Source organism: Squalius cephalus, assembly GCF_949319135.1.
Source record: "Squalius cephalus genome assembly, chromosome: 8".
NCBI classification, from domain to species: domain Eukaryota; kingdom Metazoa; phylum Chordata; class Actinopteri; order Cypriniformes; family Leuciscidae; genus Squalius; species Squalius cephalus.
Window position 1 is genome coordinate 32664566 of NC_137129.1, and position 21731 is coordinate 32686296.

The following is a 21731-nucleotide window of genomic DNA, read 5'->3' on the forward strand; positions in this document are numbered from 1 at the left end:
GACTTAGGCTCTCTATTAGTTAAGTCTTGTCAACTGTTCCGGTTTAGTGTCCACATTTACTGTGTATTATAGGCTACTCCCTGTTCTGTTCAGTCCTTGTCAGTTATCGTTTGTGTGAACGTGGCCGTGTACCCTCTGAGTCTGAGTTTGTCATTTAATTAAAAGACTTTGTATCTATTACCATCTCCGTTGTGCGCCTTTCTACAGCCACTAGACTCATTACACTACTAGTAGGCTACTCACTACTAGAATAAGTATTTGCTAGTATCAAATGAAAATCTAATGAACAGCCTACCAGTGATGTTAAAAAGAGTCATGCTTACTAGAAATTCATTTAAGTCAGTAGGCTAATAACCAATCAGTAACATTATAAAAACAGACGTTAATGAATAGTGTTAAAGTGGCTTGCCACATTTCGGGCACTGCACTAACATGGTCAACACGAGCGTTTCCTCATTTCAGTTACGAGCGCTTCTGCAGCGAGTGGAGCTCCAGAGGAAATACCGTCCGTGAAACATACACGACACTGCTTCATGACGATCTATGCCAGGTACGTCACATAAATCAACCATTTCGTCTGATACATGGGATTTCATATGGAATAGGCTATCCTATATGGAAGTAAGGAGATAAGGGGGGGGGGGGGGGGGGGACATAAAATGTGTAGGCTACATGTGTCGCATTGCATGATATAAGTTGTAGCCTACTATAAGAAAATGGACATTAATCGTTGCATCGTGGTCGTGACAGACTTTCGGGGGCTTCGTAGGTGCGGGTCTCAGAAACACTCGCAGTGGAATATCAAACAGACACGACGTACAAGAATGAGACGCTAACAAGTTTCCACACGCAGGTTTCGGTCGTGTTCAGCACAGAGTTGACAGGAGACGTTCGCATTTGTAAATTATTGTGTGATATCGTTTCATACCGTGTGGAATTTTCTGTCATCGTCAGACTAAAGCAAACGGACATTTGGAACATTCACTTTCTCTCATTCACTTTCAAAATTGGTCAAGACCGCTTCTGTGTAAAAACCATAGTGAGTTTCAAAACTTTGTAGGTGACTCACTGACTTTATTATGTTAAATAGCCAAGTAACACAGAATGTTAGTTTCTTAGTGGTTATCACCTGGATCTAACGACCAGTCTGGCAGAAAACCTCCCATTCCCAGGCCCTGAGGGTAACCAACCTGATCTTCCTCCTGGATTAATGATGTTTTTTTTTTTTTTTTTTAAATCCGCACCGTAATGCATGTTTCTTTTGACCATATTTGGTTTACAGCACATTTATTAAGCAAACGCTCAATTAAAGTAGGCGTTTCTGGTTAAATGTGTAAGTTTGCCCTCACACTGTAAAACATGTTGTTACCTAAAATCTAAATGAACAGGTTTTATTTGCTGTGGTGGATTTCCTGGAAGCTTGTGTGAAAGAATTACAAGAATTGTTGCCTATAATTTCGTTTGGTTATCTCCATTCTTATATGAGAATATGACATTTCTCTTTTCCCATTATTTATTTATTTATTTGGTCTTTTTCCTCATTTATAAGTTGGGAAGAAGCTGAAGCCCTGAGACTTTGATCCTAATCAAGAATGAGATCATTATCTTGGGTGTTTTATGGCTGGAGATCTAAATCTGCAGGCAGGTTCCAGGTCTTGGAATTGCTCTTCAAGCTCTTTCTTTGATATTGTATAGAACAGAATGAAAACATGCTCATGCTCAAATTTCAGGATTCACACACTTGAACCCGCAGGCTGTCAGTCACACATCTGAGTTTGCAAAATAAAGTAGCTAACCTAAGGTGAGGGAAGATAAGCTGAATCCGTACATGGTGTATGTACTTTTTAAACTAGAAAGTTGCAAAATGCGCTAATGATTCACACATTGCATTCAAGCGCAAGCTGGAACTAAGATGCTTTAGCCTAGTTTCACTTTTACTAGATAATATGAGTGTGTAATTCAACACAGCTGAATGACTGTTGCTCCAGTGAAGCAAAAGGGGAGTTTTTGTTTTGCAATGAACACTATTGTTCTGCTCTGTGGCTGCGTTCCTGGTATGTTTCTGTAGGAAGCTGAAGTGAGATGGGTGGGGTGTTATTTTGGAAAAGAATTGTTGATCGATGCAGCCTTTCCATCTCTGTTCCGTTCTAAACACAATTGACGTGCACTTTAAACAACATAATTAACACGTGCTCTAAGCACGCTTTGAATGCCCAGTCACGTGTGCTTTGTAAACTTCAGCATGGCACACAGAAAGTGCTGTTGTCCATATTATCACTGAGCAATGCAAATGCATTCAGGAAGAAACATAAGATGTGCGTTGTGATATGTAAGGATGTGTAGTGTGTGTTCTCTAAATATAAATGTTTGATTGTATCTCTGTTTTCCCAAAAGACAATCTCTTTCTTTTTTGGGGGCTCTTTTCTACTTCTAAGCACTTGGGCTAACTCTGGCTGGATTATTACCATCGCATTGCTATATGGTTGTTAGGGTATTCAGGGTGGTTGCTAGGGTGTTGTTGGTTTGTCAAGGCACTGCTATATGATTTCTAAGGTGTTCTGGGTGGTTGCTATAGGGCATTGCTGGCTGGTTTGTGGTGAACGTCCTTGTTCAAACATCATTGTTGATCCTGGAACAACACTCCAATCAACCAATCAGATTTGAAGAATAGTTTTTATCAAGTTTCACAAGTTCGTTTGCCCATGTAATCTTTCAGCTATTAAGGTTAAACGTATTTGGCTTGCTGTCCGCAGTGGAGGGGCTCGAGGAAGCAGCTTCAACTCGAGCTTAGTTACAGTATATACCCCCCAGTGGGACTAATAATGCTTGGAAGATGAGTCTGGTAGCAAGATGCCTAAATTATGTTGGGAGGTGGAGGGATGTAAAAACAGCTGATGCCAGAACAAGGTGAGCGTCTGCTTATATGCTCCGGTAGTTAAAGGGATAGTTCACTTTGAAATTAAATTTTGGTATGTTTTAGCTTACCTCAAGGGCATCCAAGATGAAGGTGTCTTTTTTTCCGCAGTAGTTTCAATTTTGATATTTTTAGGTCAAACCGTTCTTGTCTGTCAGTCCTATAATGCAGGTCTGTGGTCACTGTCTCAAAGAGCATGCACAGAGTCCAAATTAAAACAATTCCCCATCATCCAAATTAAACAATTCCCCATCGTAAGTACACATTGATGGCCTAAGACACGAAACGAGCAGTTTGTGTGAGAAAACGAACAGTATTTATATCGTTTTTTAACTCTTGTACACAGCCACGTCCAAGTGATCTGAGGGCGCTCGCGCATCCTGGTGTGTGACGTGTACGCAGACTGGTGCATAGAAATATATGCACTGTATTACATATTCATTATATTTTTACTTGACCTGTTAGTGATATTTTTTATTTAATGTATGTTTGAATAAATCTGTCACAAAAAACAGTTATTACAGCTTATTGTCGTTTAAATGGTTATATTTCACTAACAAACTGGAGTAGAAACAATTCTGTTATTAAAAGGTTTATAAAAAAAACTGCCTTATATGCAATTTTAATGTTTGTACTCAATTTTTGCTATTTAAGTGTTGATTATGAAATAAGTTTGATTTATGAATTGATTATTTATTTATTATTTATTTTCGGTTTTCGGTCAAGTTCTTCCTAAAGTCTGTGCATCCCTAAATTTAGTGTTTGAACAGCTTGTATTCAAATCAGATAAACTGCCAATTGCAGTTTCTCTCAATGCCAATTTTTTCACATTCACATTACATTTACATGATTTATCTTATGCAAATAAACAGAACCACATCAGCTGTGTTCATGAAATGGGAAATCATCAGTCTCCGGTAGAACTGCATTGAGATTTATAACTCAAATTTTCTCATCTGAAATGGAGAAATGATACATTATATGGACAGACAGGCAGACAGATAGATATGCCAAAATAATAACTTGTGTATCTCGTCACTCCATAAATAATCTTTCTCCTCCTATCTCCTCCTCATTAATTTTCTCATTTCTTCCTCCCCTAGTAACAAACAATGTTAGCCATTGAAAACTAATTACACAACAACTAAATATGGGAAAGGGTCTCATTATTTAAGAATGTGTTAACATAACCATGAGAGGGTGACTGAGGTCTGTTAGGCAGTATGTTCATACTCTGTATTTCACATTGTGACCTAACGGTTTGTCCACATTTGTCAGAAGTTTAAAGGACTGGTTTGTTTACTTGTGACCGACATTCTAGAGCGTTTAGAGCAACATTCTTTCTCATGTATGTAGTTCTAGCATATCAGAGGGGTCTGGATTCCAGATGTTTACCCTTTAGGGACTCGTAAATGATTTCCAGATATCTGTCCTTTTCTGTTCCCAGCTAGTTCTGTAGTGCCATAAGGCAGCCTTTAAAGTCATCAAATACTGTACTTTGCGAAATGATTGTGCTAGTTTAGTTGAATGCTGAAGGAAATATATTCAACAGGTTTGGAGCTTTCTTATGGAACAGATATAGACCACTAACTACTATCCTCTGTGTTTCAGGTATGGACCAAATGCTAAACTCAGTATGAGCACTATATAGCCCATAGCTTTCCTTTGGACATTCACAGACAGAGGACACTGAAAAGAGAGAGAGAGAGAGCATGGCTGTCTTCAAGCTGGATAATGTTGAAGACCTTTATGAGATTGGAAATGTTTTGGGAAGGTAAATAGATGTAAAACTATTTTCTCCTATATTCTCTTTCCTTACAAAAAAAGATGACCGTACCATGTTCAAAAGTTTAGGGTCATCAATTTATTATTAATTTTCTACTTATCAAAGAATCCTAACAAAAAGCAGCATAACTCATGATTGATAATAAGAAATGTGTCTTGAGCACCAAATCAGCATATCAAAATGATTTCTGAAGGATCATGTGACACTGAAAACTGGAGTAATGATGCTGAAAATTTAGATTTGCCATTACAGGAATGAATAACATTTTACAATTGTAATAATATTTCACAAAATTACTGTTTTACTGTATTTTTAATCAAGTAAATACAGCCTTGGTGGGCATACAAGACTTTCAAAAACATAAAAAAATCGTACAGATCCAAACTTTTGGACGGTAGTGTTTATCAAAATATTATATTTTATAACAATATTATGATCATATCCATATACATTGGTATTTAAATGGTATTTTAAAGGCACTTCGAATAATAATTTGGTATTAACATGGCAAAATTTCCAACAAAAAATGAATTACAGTTAGTTTATTTAAATAAAGTCATTATAATTGGTTAATTATTACATTAAAATGTGCCATAATAAATTATTATTTGGCAGAGAAAAAATTATTGGTAAAATGAAGAATCTAAAATAAATAAATATAATTAAAATAATTTATAGTGCCATATGAAGTATTTTTCTATGTATATTACACAGCTGGTGCACTAAACATGCATGTACTGTTATGATTATCTGTTTTGGCCCAGTTTTTTCTTGGACTTACATAGTTGAATACCTGTTCATTCTGTCTATCGCCGCTGTGTTAGTGGTCACTTCGGACAGGTGCGTGAGGTGCGGGAGCGGACCACTGGCGTTCTGTGGGCCGGGAAGTTCCTGAAGCTGAAGAAAGGTGCAGGAAGCAGGCTGGGCCTGGAGAGGAAGAGTGTGGAGAAGGAGGTGGAGATCCTACAGAGCCTTCAACATCAAAATGTCATGGCTATCAGAGATGTTTTCGAGAGCAGGGCAGAGGTGGTCCTCATCGTTGAGCTGTGAGTATATGTGTATGTCTGAGGTACAATTTTTTTTTTTAAAGGTGGAGGAAGCTTCTTAAAATAGAAAAAAAACAGAAAGTGATAATATAATAAATATTATAAGGAAATATCCATCATATTTTATAATAAAATCAAAAATTAAATGAAATTTTTTTAACCTCTGTTTAAATTGTGAAATTCTTTTCATGTTTTATTAAAATATATTAAAATATTATTAGCTTAAATTACAATTAAACCTTAATTTTTAAATAATACAATGAAATAAAATGTTTTTGCATTACACCAATGAATCATCATTCATCATCATCATTGACCTGTGGTTCATTCCTGTCTTCTCTGACATATCTTTTTTATTTTATTTTTTATATAGCATAAAGGGTGGAGAACTCTTTGATTTCATCGCTGAGAAAGAAAACCTCACCGAGACGGAGGCCATTGAGTTTATGAAGCAGATTCTGGAAGGTGTCAGCTACATGCACAAAAAAAGCGTTGGCCATTTTGACCTGAAGGTAGGAAGGATGCCCAGCTGTATTTAAACTCCCAGCTTAATAAGTCAGAAAAGCGAACCGTTCAACCACACAAACAGTTTCAAATGGCCTTCAAAATATATTTTTAACTCCATGTGTAGCAAGCTTGTCACTTCCTATAAAGATTTCAACATGGTAATGAGGAAGTAGACTGTGTACCTTTCTCACTTAAACTGTCACCTCTGACCAAAATTATACACTTCCTGATGAAATATTCATACGACAACAATGTTTATCCAGATATTTTGATTATGTGAACATTGTTGAAATGCATTATATCTGCTATATTCATTCTAAATATCTGTTATACTTAATTATATCTGTGTCATCAAACCATACCAGAATTTTACTGACCTAAAACCTATGTAGAAAAAACAAGGTTAGGATAAACATATAATTTACAATAAAAATCAATAAACACTTTGTGAGTCAGGCTAAAGACATTTTTATATTTTTGTTCTTCAGCCGGAGAACATCATGTTGTCGGACAAGCTCGCTCCCAATCCAGACATCAAGATCATTGATTTCGGCATGGCTCATCGCTTCATTCAAGGAGAAGAGTATAAGAGTTTAGGTGGAACCCCTCAGTATATTGGTGAGTGGTTCAGTCTGTGGTTTTGACTTCAAGTGAATGTGTTCATTTAAAAGCCATAAACCTACACAAATATGCAAATGCAGCCCTGAATGCTTGTCCAATACCAAAAGCATGAGACATGCACTACCATTCACCAAGGCGGTAATTATTTGATCCAAAATACAGTAAAAACCGTAATATTGTGCAATACTATTGCAATTTCAAATAAGTGTTTTCTATTTTATTATATTTTAAAAATGTAATTTATCCCAGTGATGGCAAAGCTGAATTTTCAGCAGCCATTACTCCAGTCTTGATCCTTCAAAAATCTTTCTAATATGCTGGTTTGGTTATCAATAAACTTTTATTATTATTATCAATGTTGAAAACAGTTGTGCTACTTAATATTTTGCTAGAAACCGTGATACATTTTCTTCAGGATTCTTTGATTAAAGATAGGTTAGGCAGTTTTGGAGAAGCTAGCAATAGCATGCTAGCTTTGAAAGCATAAGATCCCGCCCTCCCTTCAGAGTGCTCTCCAAAGCCACGGCTCCTCCAAAACACACACGCTGTGCCAGAGCAGAGTCTAAAAAAGCACCATGACGAGAGACGTGTTGGTGGAGGGTCGAACACGGCGCTCTCAGCATGCGCTCTCTAAACCCTTTGTGCCAGGTGTTGTTGGTCCCAAGAGGACGTTTGACTGACATGTAACACAACCAATCACAGTTCTTTTTGTTTTGCGTCATATTTAGTTGTCCATATAAAATCTTACTGACCCCAATTATTTGAATGATATTGTATACTTTGCGTTCTTCTATGGCGGTAAAAAAAGAGTTACCTTCAGTTGTCTGTGCTGTTATACCGGTTTTGTTATTATTTAAGCAGCAACTATAAATGTGTCAACAGCTGAGTGTGTGCTTTTGTAACTAAATTGCTTCTGCATTTGCATAACTGCGTACAGTATATTTGATTTTTTTTGGCTAAGTGTGTGTGTGCGCATGTTTAGTTTGCATCTGCTCGAGTGTGTTTGACTCAGCAGTCAGCACCTTCTTCTGTCTCTGCATGTGTTGTTCCTGCCTTTAGCAATATGCACAATTTTTAGTTCTAGCCGTCTCCATGGAGATGGGCAAACTTCAGATGAAATGGCAGAGCTGCGTCAGTTCAGCTAAAAAAAAAAATGAGTGGACATAAACAGAAATAACTATTGTGAGATGTGATGTCACTACTGATGTATTTCACAAATGCCCTTGAGTGGTTTAACAGCTCATCAGTTCCCTTAAACTACAGCGTGTGAATGTGTGAGTGTGTGTGTGTGTGTGTGTGTGTGTGAATGTGTGAGTGTGTGTGTGTGTGTGTGTGTAGAAAACATACTGAAATGTCACAAACGCACATCCTTTGGTTGGCCTGCCACACTTGCCAGTGCTCTTTTAAATATTGACCTTGACAGAAAAGCACATGCATATATATTTTGTACTCTCAAACTGTACTTCAGGAGACTATGGACCAATATTATTTTTACAACCAATACAAATAAGGATTATTTTTAAGACTAATATGTAGAACCGATTTTAATTCTGATTTCTGGCACAATAATAAATAGCCAAATCTTTAGATTTGACATGCATAATTAATATGAATATTAAATTATAAATGATAAAAAAAATCAAGAAATGTAATAAATATATTTGTAAATAATAATAATAATAGTTTTAGTAGCTGTTTTGAGATATAAATACTTCATATAAACAGATTTGGTTAAATATGTATAATATGAATATTAAATAATAAATCATAAATAATTTATTTGATAAATATTAGGGCTGTCAAAAGATTAATCGCGATTAATCGCATCCAAAATAAAAGTTTGTTTTTAATAATATATGTGTGTGTACTGTGTATAATTAAATTTGTATATATAAATACACACACATGCATGTATATATTTAAGAAAAATTTGTTATTTATATATATAAAAAAAATTATATTTATATATAATATAAACTATATAAATATATATACAGTATATGTATGCAAATATTTCTTAAATATATACATGCATGTGTGTATATTTATATATACAAAATAATTATACACAGTACACACACATATATTATGTAAACACAAACTTTTATTTTGGATGCGATTAATCGCGATTAATCTTTTGACAGCCCTACTAAATATACATTTATAATTAATAATAATAGTTTTTAATAATAATATTTTATTAGTTTTTGTCTATTATTAAAGAAATACTTTTGTAATAGATCATTTTTCCTGTAAACGTTGTTGTACCATGTTGAATAAATGTAAATGCAAGTAGAAAACTGTGAATATTGGTATTGGGCAAAGCAAGTATTCTGATTTTCTCCAGATGAGACTAGGCAGAAGTAGTATGCTACTTGGTATTAAGTTGTCCCCTTTGTCCAAAGATACTAGCACTTTATTTATCATGAGGATATCCTTTGTGAACAATAGAGGTTAAGTGTTTTTCTAAGCACATATTGTGATAGGCCCGAACTGTGATCCCAGTAACTCACCAGTGCCTGAGTCTGCCCTACTTATGGCTGAACCTATCCCAAATTTTTAAGTTATCACCACCACTTTGTCATTTAAAATACACTTTCATTTGATAGACTAACAGGTTTAAAGGGATAGTTTACCTAAATAGTACAATTTCCTCACTTTTATTAGAGATTAACAGAAGATGCCTTCATCGCTGAGAATGTTAACTAAGGCAGTCTGTTTGTTACTCAGCTACTTTAAACCAACAAAAAAAAACCTTTACCTTACCTTTACCTTTCTGTCAAGGTAAAGTGAAGCTTTGTTCGTATGAAACTCAGTAGGGAACAGAGCACAATCTGATGTGGTTCATGTGAGGACATGTGGATCTCAAAGAATACATTTAATGGTGTGATTTTTGTGAGTTTGGCTTGCTTCTCAAAAAAGCTTGCTAATGTCTGGCCAAAGCTGTCTGAAACTCTTGATTAATGCAATAAAATGAGATCAGTGCGCTGTTGCAACTGAAAAAAGTTTTTTATGAGAGCCAACATGAGAGTTTGTGAGTTTTATTTTAACTCTACATTATCTTTCCTTTTCTCTCAGCCCCTGAGATCATCAACTTTGAGCCTCTCGGTACGGCGGCTGATATGTGGTAAGTCTTGCCTGGTTAAATTAGTAACAAACACTCAAACGTACTACAGTCTCAGAATGCATAAGGGAGTTTTAGGCATGCTCAGACTTGATTCGTCCTTCCTCAGACATTACCAGGTGCTCATTTAAGTGTGTGCATCTGTCTCAACGCGTATATATATTTGTAGGTCATAATATGCAACTGAACATGGATGTCATGTACGAAACATAGTCAGAAGGCAAGCTATTTTGGCTTTTGACAAAAAGCAGTAGCTATCGTCTGCTGTGCCAAAGACAACAACTCATGCCTGGTTAGCATAATTGTTAGCATAATATGTGTTCGGTTTACATCTCATTCGTTCCTGAAGCCCAACTGGTAGAGCATGGCATAAACAAAGCCGGGGTCATGGGTTCAGTTTCCAGAGTACACTGGTAAAATCTGAATCAATTTCAAATGCCACTTAACATATAAAAGAATATATTAAATTAATAAGGTGAATTTCTATATCAAAATGTAGACTTTGTGAATTATATTTTATAATTATATGTTTATTTGAATAAAAATGTTACATATTTATTAAATATTATATATAAAATAGCTAATAAAAATATTTTTTTTTTTATAATTATTATTTTTTAAAAACATTTTATAATAACAATAGTAATTTCACTCGTTGTTGTGAGATACAAATAGTCTTTATATAAACATTTTTATTTTAATGTTTTTTTTATCCAAATAGTTAATGAAATATTTTTTATTATGTCATTAATATTTATTTTTTGTTTGCATGTTGAATAGCTCAGAATTCTATACATAGGCTTTAAGATTCAATTACTAATGATTAATCATGCTCTTGTGGTGTTTTTCAGGAGTATTGGTGTCATTACCTACATTCTGTAAGTAATCTTTCATTGTTCATCATATGATAACACTCTAGACAGCCAAATCCTTTAAGAATTATTCTGCAAACCAAGGTCCTGCTCCAGATATTCAGATTTTAACTAGAACATAAATTGCCTCCGAAATAAAGCCTCCCTTTGACAAGCGATGTGCTTTCTCAAGTTTATAGGTCAGGTCTTGTGGGATGAGATCAGTGATGTCAAAAATGAAGCACACCAGATATGGAGTAGATAACCATCAGAATGTTTAGTAAAAGCCTGCGGCTTTAAGCAGGAATAAAGCAGTTGATCTTAAAGAGGGTGTGTGTAATTTTTAAATGTTAACATATTTTCTCGCAGATTATTGTGGAGAGATATGTCAGACACAGAAACAAGACCTTTTTATGGTTCTTTAAAAACAAACATGAAAACAACCCTTTTTGTAGTCTGTACTAGGTCATCTGATGGCTTTCCTAAAGACAAAAGTAGAAAAACAGTAATTATTTAACTTAATCTGGTCATTGCACAGTCTTTAAAGATACTACTGTTATTGTTTAATGCATCAGCGCATGTTTGAATTAACAATAGCCAAGCTTAATAAGTGATGAAAAAGTCTTTCGTACTAATGCAATTAGCTAATGTTACACAATAAATTATTATTGGTTACACTTTATTTTAAGGTGTCATTGTTACAGTGTAATTATATATTTAAGTACTGAGTAATATTAAGCAACTACATGTACTTACTATAGGGTTAGGGTAGGATTAGGATTTGGTTTAGGGTTAGTTGCATGTAATTATGCATACTTTACTGTTATTACTATGGTAAGTACATGTAACATATGTAACAAGGACACTGTAAAATAAAGTGTTACCTTATTATTGTAACGTATTACTCATTACATTTGTCAGGTGACTATATAGACAAAATGCGAATTTTTCACTACACGCGTATCAAAACACTAGCTAACTACATATGTAAACAATGACGAAGCCACAATGCTAGCTCAAGTTATGCTGCATAATGCTTAAATTGTTCATGTAAAGAAATAATGATTAAATGGGAAAAAAAATTATAATTTAATTACCAGAATCAAAATGTGTGCTGAGTTGACTTCTCGCTTCACTTCTGCAATCCAGATGACACATTGAGTTTCATAGGTTAGTTCCAGGCCTGAGGGAGCATCCAACCACCAAGCAACATGGACCTCATTTTAATTTTGACATTTTTCATAGCAGGATTTAATAAATTAGCACAATCCCACTGTGCATCAAACGCCTCCCGCCGATGGAGTAACATTAAGTGGCATGGCATCTTACGCATAGAAGCCATTGGCGGTTTTCATTGGCATGTGCCAGCGGATAGTGACATGCGGCACTAAAACTTGTGATATGCCGATGGATTGCGTCATGTACCACTGACAATTCTGTGAAACATGTCACCTTATGTTGTGACACCTCCAGTAGTGACTGACAGAGTTGAGCAGCTATACTGACGTAATTGTGATACAAAATCCTAAATAAATAGCCTAATTTAGTGATTTTAAAAAAATAAATATCAATTAAACGTTTACAGATATTTTTCAAACATGTATTCAGTTGGTGGCACATCTGTATTTGAGTAGCATGTGCCACTGAATGTTGTGTAATACCAGTGCTATTGTATGTTGTTGATCACGCAAACTGCCCATTCTAGGAAACACACGGAATAATCATGGTCAATATAAATACTGCATTAACAGTCACATTCATTACTGTAACCTTTATATGCATATTGCTGCATGCACGCCGGTAGGTGCCAGTATAAGTATAAGAATACATTCAACATTCATGTTTGCCGTGCTTCTAAACCAGTGCCCCTGGCACGCTGACACTACACGTACCTTTAGACGGGTATGTAGACGGGCTGAGCGCCAATGGAAAAAGGACAGATTGCACAATCCTAATGAAATTTTGAAACTCTTACAGCTTGTTTCAGAAAGCTGCAAAGGTCACAAAATGCTAATATTTTTCTGAACTTATCACAAACAATTCTCATTAACCTCAAGTTCTCTTTTCCACTATTAACTCTGTTTTAAATCCTCCTGTGCATTCCATTTTAGAGCCCTCTATTGCTCTCTGTGACAACTTTGGAAAGTTTTTTTGTTGATAAGATCCCAACTTGAATATCTCTAATTCTGGATATACTGCATGATGTTCCATTATGTTCTTCCATCTGGTCTGAGTTTGAGCCGATTGATCTGGATTCATGTAATGAAATCACCTAAAACTTACAAATCATGGACACAGTTGGTCCTGGCCTGTTATTGGTTATTAACAAATGCCTGTCTACTGGTTCCTTCCCTAACAGTCTTAAATTTGCTGTGGTAACACCATATCTTAAAGGTGCTCTAAGTGATGTTGGGTGACGTCACTTTTGTTGACGTTCGAAGTATTAGCTAGACCCTCCCTCCTCCTCATCCGCGCTCTAACCCCCCAAACCCCACCCCCAAATCCTTCTTGTCAGTTACTGGCTGGAACAGTTTGTTATGTTTCGTGGTGCGGGTTAGCCCAGTTTGTTTTTGTTGCCGTTTGTGGAGCCTGGGCTGTTTTTTACAATGTGGTCAGGGGACAGGCAGCTAGCGGATGGTGAGGAGATGTTTGCTGTATGTGACAAAAAATGTTTTGGCCTAAAAAACGTGTGACATCGCTTAGAGCACCTTTAAAAAAACTTTGGGAATATTTGGATCCTTCCTCTTTTTCTAACTTCCGTCCTATTTCTAATTGACCTTTTATCTCAAAGATCCTTGAGAGAGTTGCACTGACTCAATTACAATCTTACTTAGCTGTAAATTCTCTTCATGAAACGTTTCAATCTGGTTTTAAAGCTCTACACCAGGGTTCACCAATCTCGGTCCTGGAGGGCCGCTGTCCTGCAGAGTTTAGCTCCAACCCCAATTAAACACACCTGAACCAGATAATCAAGGTCTCATTAGGCATACTAGAAACTTTCAAACAGGTGTGTTGGAGCTGGTTGGAGCTACACTCTGCAGGACAGCAGCCCTCCAGGACCGAGATTGGTGAACCCTGCTCTACACAGAACTAAATCTGCCCTTTTAAGAGTTTCAAGCGATATGTTTACAGAAACTGATTCTGGGAAATCCATGGCTTTAGTTTTTTTAGACCTGAGTGCTGCATTTGATTTGGTCGACCATGAGGTCCTGTTGAGACGTCTGGAGATATCTGTGGGCTTTCGTGGCGTTGTCTTACAGTGGTTCCGTTCTTATCTGACCAACAGATGGTTTAGTGTTCGTATTGGTCATCAGTCCTCCTCTAGTTTGCCTCTAAACTGTGGAGTCCCACAGGGATCAATCCTCAGGCCTGTATTGTTTACCCTTTACATGCTACCTCTGGCTTCCATTTTTAATAAATACGGAGTATGCTTTCAGCTATACGCTGATGATACTGAGATCTATTTTCCTTTAAAACATAACGATAAAAGTGGTTTACAACCACTGTTGGCCTGTTTAAAAGAATTTAAGCTTTGGCTTTCGAGTAATTTTCTAAATTTAAGTGAAAATAAAACTGAAATAATTATATTTGGGCCTAAGGAAAACTGTGTGCTTGATGTTGACCGTGGTTCTCTTGTCTCATATGAAACTCAATGTGCTAGAAATCTGTGCTTTCTAAAATTTGATAAACAGATCAGTACTGTTGTAAAATCATGCTTTTTTCTTATTCGCCAACTCTCTAAAGTGAAACCCTTTTTAACTTCCCAGAGTACCCCAGAGTAACTTCCAAACGGCGATTCATGCTTTCGTAACAACTCGTCTAGACTATTGTAATTCACTTTATTTTGGTGTCTCTCAGTCTTCCCTCTTCTGTCTACAGCTAGTGCAAAACGCAGCTGTTAGTTTCCTCACTGGGACCCGCAAGTATGAGTCGGTAACCCCTATTTTATCTGCGCTGCACTGGCTACCTGTCAAATTTATTTGTTTATAAAGCCCTCAACAATTCAGTACCTGACTGATCTGCTCTGTCCGTACACTCCTTCTAGAACTCTGAGATCTAGTGATCAATGTCTACTCATTGTGCCTAAATCTAGACTTAAAAAAACGGTTTTGCGACTGCTGGCCCAAAACTTTGGAGCAGTCTACCTCTCTACATTAGATTAGCTTCCTCTGTTTCCACTGTCAAATCTTCTTTAAAGACTTATTTATTCTCTTTGGCTTTCAATACTCCTTGATTTAGGTACAATTATTGTTTTATTTTGTTGTGTTGTGTGTTCCTTTATTGGTAGTTTTATTTTTATCTCTATTTGTTTTAATCTGTTCTGTACAGCACTTTGGTAAGCCTTGGTTGTTTTTAAATGTGCTTTATAAATAAATATTGTATTGTATTGTATAAGTAAGTGTAACATTGGCCAGTGCAAGATAAACCAAAACTTACGACAGTTGAGCAAGATCCACCATGGGTGGTGTATTTGTTAATTGTTTGTGAGTTGACGGTAGCAAAAACAAAAGCAAGTAATCAGCAAATATGTATAGGCCTATAATTTAATATGTGGTTAGTGGTTCTCATTTATAATTTGATGGTATATGAAATAAAACCATTTTTTAACAGAGTGAACATGCATTCCTTCTGGAGATGCCTGAATGTTTTATTAAAGTATTTGACTTGCTGTAGGCACATTATAATAGACATCCAGTTTAAAGAGACATATTTTATCACAAAAGAAGATATTTTGATGAATATGGGTAACCAAACAGTTGATGAGCCCCAGTGACTTCCATAGTATAGAAAATAAATACTATGGAAGTCAATGGGGCCCATCAAGTTATCAAAACAACTGTGTATTTTGTGTTTAAATATGTACATATATAAAAAAGAAACTTATAATAATAACTTACAATAACTCCGCGATGTAATAAACCCTATGTTTGAAAGCAACGTATTATTAATTTAATGTCAATCTGCCGCTAAGTGCGTATGTTACACCATTTACATAATGCTCCTGCATACAGCGGGATGTCATTAGATGTGGCACAACATACAGCGACATGTTCCGCAACAATGTCAGTGGTACATGACGCAGTCCGTCTGCTCGTGTCACAAGTTTTAGTGCCACATGCCACTGTTCACTGGCACATGCTAATGACATCCGGATGTGCCACCAAGCACAGCTGTAGGTGCCAATGGCTTCTGTGCGTAAGATGCCATGCCACTTAATGTTAATACCGCTTCTCTGCCAGTGTTTTGAATGAGCTCGACAACTAACCAGAAACGACCAAGGAACAAAGAAGTCACTTCCTTAAGCCAACAAATAGCCGTTGAAATGGTCTAAATTTTTTCATAATGCATTTTTATGAAGGTATTATATCTGCAGAGTTTACTCTCTCCCTAGGATCTCTAGGCAAACAAACATTTGCCCCCAAGTTAAAAAATGTCTTATTCATGTTTATTTATGCCATCAGTTTGAGTGGCCTGTCACCATTCCAAGGGGACACTGATGAAGAGACGCTGAGGAACATCGTGGCAATGAACTATGAGTTTGAGCCTCACCACTTCAGCCAAACCAGCAACATGGCCAAAGACTTCATCCTGAAACTACTAGTTAAAGACCAGAGGTAACGAGTCGTTATAGCAGTCATTCTATTTTAATCACTGGGACTATCTATCTATCTATCTATCTATCTATCTATCTATCTATCTATCTATCTATCTATCTATCTATCTATCTATCTATCTATCTATCTATCTATCTATCTATCTATCTATCTATCTATCTATCTATCTATCTATTTTTGTCTCTGTCTATTTATCTATCTTTGTCTCTATCTATCTGTCTTTGTCTCTATCCATCTGTCTTTGTCTCTATCCATCTATCTATCTATCTATCTATCTATCTATCTATATATATATATATATATATATATATCTTTCTATCTATCTATCTATCTATCTTTGTCTCTGTCTATCTGTCTTTGTCTGTATCTATCTATCTATCTATCTATCTATCTATCTTTGTCTCTATCTATCTATCTATCTATCTATCTATCTATCGTCTTTGTCTCTATCCATCTATCTATCTATCTATCTATCTATCTATCGATCTATCTATCTATCTGTCTTTGTCTCTATCTATCTATCTATCGATCTATCTATCTGTCTGTCTTTGTCTCTATCTATCTATCTATCTATCTATCTATCTATCTATCTATCTATCTATCTATCTGTCTGTCTTTGTCTCTATCTATCTATCTATCTATCTATCTATCTGTCTGTCTTTGTCTCTATCTATCTATCTATCTATCTATCTATCTATCTATCTATCTATCTATCTATCTATCTATCTATCTATCTATCTATCTATCTATCTATCTGTCTCTATCTATCTGTCTTTGTCTCTATCCATCTGTCTTTGTCTCTATCTATCTATCTATCTATCTATCTATCTATCTATCTATCTATCTATCTATATATATATATATCTTTCTATCTATCTATCTATCTTTGTCTCTGTCTATCTGTCTTTGTATCTATCTATCTATCTATCTATCTATCTATCTATCTATCTATCTATCTATCTATCTATCTATCTATCTATCTATCTATCTATCTATCTATCTGTCTTTGTCTCTATCTATCTATCTATCTATCTATCTATCTATCTATCTATCTATCTATCTATCTGTATGTCTTTGTCTCTATCTATCTATCGATCTATCTATCTATCTATCTGTCTTTGTCTCTATCTATCTATCTATCTATCTATCTATCTATCTATCTATCTATCTATCTATCTATCTATCTATCTATCTATCTATCTATCTATCTGTCTGTCTTTGTCTCTATCTATCTATCTATCTATCTATCTATCTATCTATCTATCTATCTATCTATCTATCTATCTGTCTCTATCTATCTATCTATCTATCTATCTATCTATCTATCTGTCTGTCTTTGTCTCTATCTATCTGTCTGTCTTTGTCTCTATCTATCTGTCTTTGTCTCTATCCATCTATCTATCTATCTATCTATCTATCTATCTATCTATCTATCTATCTATCTATCTATCTATCTGTCTGTCTTTGTCTCTATCTATCTATCTATCTATCTATCTATCTATCTATCTATCTATCTATCTATCTATCTATCTATCTATCTATCTTTGTCTCTATCTATCTATCTATCTATCTATCTATCTATCTATCTATCTATCTGTCTGTCTTTGTCTCTATCTATCTATCTGTCTTTGTCTCTATCCATCTATCTATCTATCTATCTATCTATCTATCTATCTATCTATCTATCTATCTATCTATCTATCTATCTATCTGTCTTTGTCTCTATCTATCTATCTATCTATCTATCTATCTATCTTATCCATCTATCTATCTATCTGTCTTTGTATCTATCTATCTATCTATCTATCTATCTATCTATCTATCTATCTATCTGTATGTCTATCTGAGATTTCAAGCTGTTATTTGAATCTTTAACAATCTTTAACTGTCTAAACTAACTTTTGTCTAATAAATAAGTTTTATGTGTTAAATATTTTTATTGTACTTCTGTGTATTTGTATTTAGTGAAAGAATGACAGCAGACGAGTGCCTCATTCATCCCTGGATTAAGGTGAGATGCATAAACTTTCCCCTTTCCTCTTTTATATTTTATGGCATGACTCTTTAAAATGTTACATTCTCATAAGGATTATTTCAGTAACCTTTTTCCACATCCATTTCTCTTTTAGCCTCTCAATAGAACTCAAATAGCCAAGAGGAACCGCTCCTCCATCAACATGAAAAACTTTAAGAAGTTCAATGCGAGGAGGAAATGGAAGGTTGGTGTTAGTTTGTTAAACAGCCCTGCTGGGGGTTTTGTAAGCATGGTCAGAGAAACTCGCTATTGGCTGGAGTGTGTAGGCTGTTGTCACCCACAGACCAACTTTTGTCACTACCTGGTTTTCTTCATGCTTTGTCTTTCTGTCTCCCTCAGTCAATCTTTGTCTCTCCTGTACTATTGATAAACATCTAGTTTTGCATCATTCTTCATATCAGCCTTTTTATTTCTGAATTCAGTGATTTTACATTTAATTAGCAGCCATGTTTTTACATAATATGAGTCTTGATGATGCACACTCTTTTTATTCATTGTGATGTCAATGGTAGCATTTCTCTTAAAGGGATAGTACACCCAAAAATCTGATATTGATTCAGCATCATGTTGTTCCAAACACATGCTGGGGTTTTATTTCCATAAATCATACATAAAATAATTAGCAAAGGAATCCATGTAACAACAGTTGTTTCGCAACTAGGGGCTTTTAAGCTCTAAAAAAACACCATGACTAAAAAGAACAGTTCCTTTAAATGTCTGAAGTGGTTGCTAACACTACCTTAGCTGACTAAATGTCTTCTCTGACCTAACAGACCAATGTGTAAAGAGAGACACCTACTGTTCAGTAGAAACTCTGAGTCACTGTTTTTCCGATCATGATGCCTTTTTGTTTCTCTTTATCTGTCTGGATTGTGACAGATATTTTGTGGAAATACACTGTAATATTTATTAACTATGTAAATCTTGTTGATTTTCTCATCTCACTCTGTAGATGTCCTTTAACATGGTTTCGGCTTGTAATCGGTTTTGTCGACTGCAGTTACTGTGTAAGGCCCGCGGTCCAGAGCAACAAGAACTGGTAAGAGTCTCATGAAAACAGGTTCATATTTCCACATATTTCCACATATTTATTTAAATTTAAGTTTAGTCAAATAATCAAGCAGGTAAATAAAATAAAACCCAATTTTGTACTTGACTTGTTGTTTTATTTGTATGGTGACATTATTTTTAAGAACAGTTAAAGGAGAAGTTCACTTTTAAAATGAAAATTCTGTCATCATATACTCACCCTCATGTTGTTTCAAACCTGTATGAATTTCTTTCTTCTGCTGAACAGAAAAGAAGATATTTAGAAGATTATCAGTAACCAGACATTTTTTGGGTCCCATTGACTTCCATAGTATATTTTTTTCCTACTATGGAAGTCAATGGGACCCAAAAACTGTCTGGTTACTGATAATCTTCTAAATATCTTCTTTTCTGTTCAGCAGAAGAAAGAAATTCTTACAGGTTTGAAACAACATGAGGGTGAGTATATGATGACAGAATTTTCATTTTAAAAGTGAACTTCTCCTTTAAGCACAGCAAGTCTCACGTCAAGTCACCTTTATTTTTATTATTTGATATTTAATTTTACAGTAGAAACTGTTTCAAAGCAGTTTCACAGTATTAAGAATCAATGATGCAAACTTCATCAAATAATAATTTTATTTATTTATTAAATATATAAAAAAAATGTATTTATATATTAAATAAATCTGACTTAAAGACATTACAATAAACACTAACATGATGTATAATATAAATACAATTTTAAAGGTGCTGTATGTAACTTTTTTACTCTACTAAAGCATAAAAATACCATAATATGTTTGCATATATGCGTTTCTCTGAAAAACGCTTCTATATATTATTTTACACGTTCCGTGTTGTCAGTCGGGTTTTGTTTTGGTCTGTGTGATCTCGCCGACTGCCGGTTCACCCAATAGTATTTCGACACCCCGGGATGCCATTTGGCAGGAAACACAGCGTATCGCAGCCTTGGAAACGAGCAAACAAACTGGTCAGAGATTGCAGATTCCACACAACCTAAAAAGCCTCGGTATCCATCTAAAAATCTATATGAACGAGAGCATATTAAAACGTGGATAAATCAACCCATTAACTTGCAGTCTCCTCAGTTTTCGTCGTGGGGGGGCGGGGGGGCCTCAGGGGGCGGGGGAAACAATTTCTGATATTTTGAATTTGGACTGCAGTTTCATGTTTTCCTATGTCATTCTTACATCCTGCACCTTTAAATGCCAAATATCTTTTGCAAAGATCTTGATGAGAAATACAGGGTAGATGTGCTTAATTCTTGAAAATAATTCAATGCTTCATTTTCCTGGTGTTTTCCAATCAGAGAGACTGCGAGAGCGATCAGGAGGATACAGGCACAAAACCTGCCTCTCTCTTACGCAGACGTCTTAGTAGCAATTCATAAATCTCGCTGGTAGAGGGAGTCACAAACCACAAGCATCTCCCTGTATCGGGGCGCCAGCGCTCATTCAACCTGCAGTACTTTGTAGTGCCAAGAGGGGGAAACAGAGGCCACAATCTCTTCTCTTCTTTCATCCAAAGGCCTTGAACCTCAGTGCATGCGATTGCCCAACCACCAGCTATATATCCTGTTACAGTGGTTGACTTCATCTGAAAGAAGGATGGGGCCATTGTGGTTTTCTATACTAATATGCAAGCATGTTCATAGAGTTCTACCTCTGACAGACTGAGTGTGATTCTTTTACCTGAAGTGCTGTTGACAGGAGGGTCAGGTGTCTTGAAGGAGGTTCCTACAACAATGTTTTTTTTTTTTTTTTCTGGTTTATTTCAGTGGGATTGCAAAGTTACTATAGGGACCATTTATGTTGTTAAGCTATATATCCTACCGTTCAAAGGTGTTGGGGTCTTTTTTTAATTAATAGTTTTATTCAGCAAAGATGCAGTAAATTGAGAGTAAAGAGTTATATATTGTTTCAAATAATCTATTTCAAATAAATGCTGTTCTTTGGAACTCTATGTTCATCAAAGAATCCTAAAAAAAAAGTGTCACGGTTTCCTCAAAAATTTTAAGAAGCACAACGTTTTTCAACATTGATCATAAGAAATGTTTCTTGAGTATCAAATCAACATGCTGATGCTGAAAATGCATCATAGGAATAAATTACATTTATTATACAAAACGTTTTAAAATAGAAAAGTATTATTAAACTGTAATAATATTTCTTAATTGTAT

General features: G+C 35.4%; 1 protein-coding gene across 1 annotated transcript; it reads left to right on the plus strand.

Moving 5' to 3' along the window:
* The first annotated feature begins 424 nt into the window (after positions 1-424).
* Positions 425-21557, plus strand: LOC307163294 (death-associated protein kinase 2). Its single transcript, XM_079879334.1, has 12 exons — positions 425-550; positions 4526-4688; positions 5525-5746; positions 6120-6258; positions 6742-6871; positions 9953-10001; positions 10850-10876; positions 16312-16464; positions 18430-18475; positions 18594-18683; positions 19452-19538; positions 20862-21557. The coding sequence occupies exons 2-12, from the start codon at positions 4627-4629 to the stop codon at positions 20940-20942; spliced, it is 1086 nt and encodes a 361-aa protein (XP_079735460.1). The 5' UTR covers positions 425-550; positions 4526-4626; the 3' UTR covers positions 20943-21557.
* The last annotated feature ends 174 nt before the right edge of the window (positions 21558-21731 follow it).

Excerpts from the sequence above, each read along its gene's own strand:
- LOC307163294 (XM_079879334.1), top strand. The coding sequence starts at position 4,627 with ATGGCTGTCTTCAAGCTGGATAATGTTGAAGACCTTTATGAGATTGGA. Across the intron at positions 4,689-5,524 it reads ATTGGAAATGTTTTGGGAAG|TGGTCACTTCGGACAGGTGC; the intron begins GTAAATAGATGT and ends CCGCTGTGTTAG. Across the intron at positions 6,872-9,952 it reads TGGAACCCCTCAGTATATTG|CCCCTGAGATCATCAACTTT; the intron begins GTGAGTGGTTCA and ends CTTTTCTCTCAG.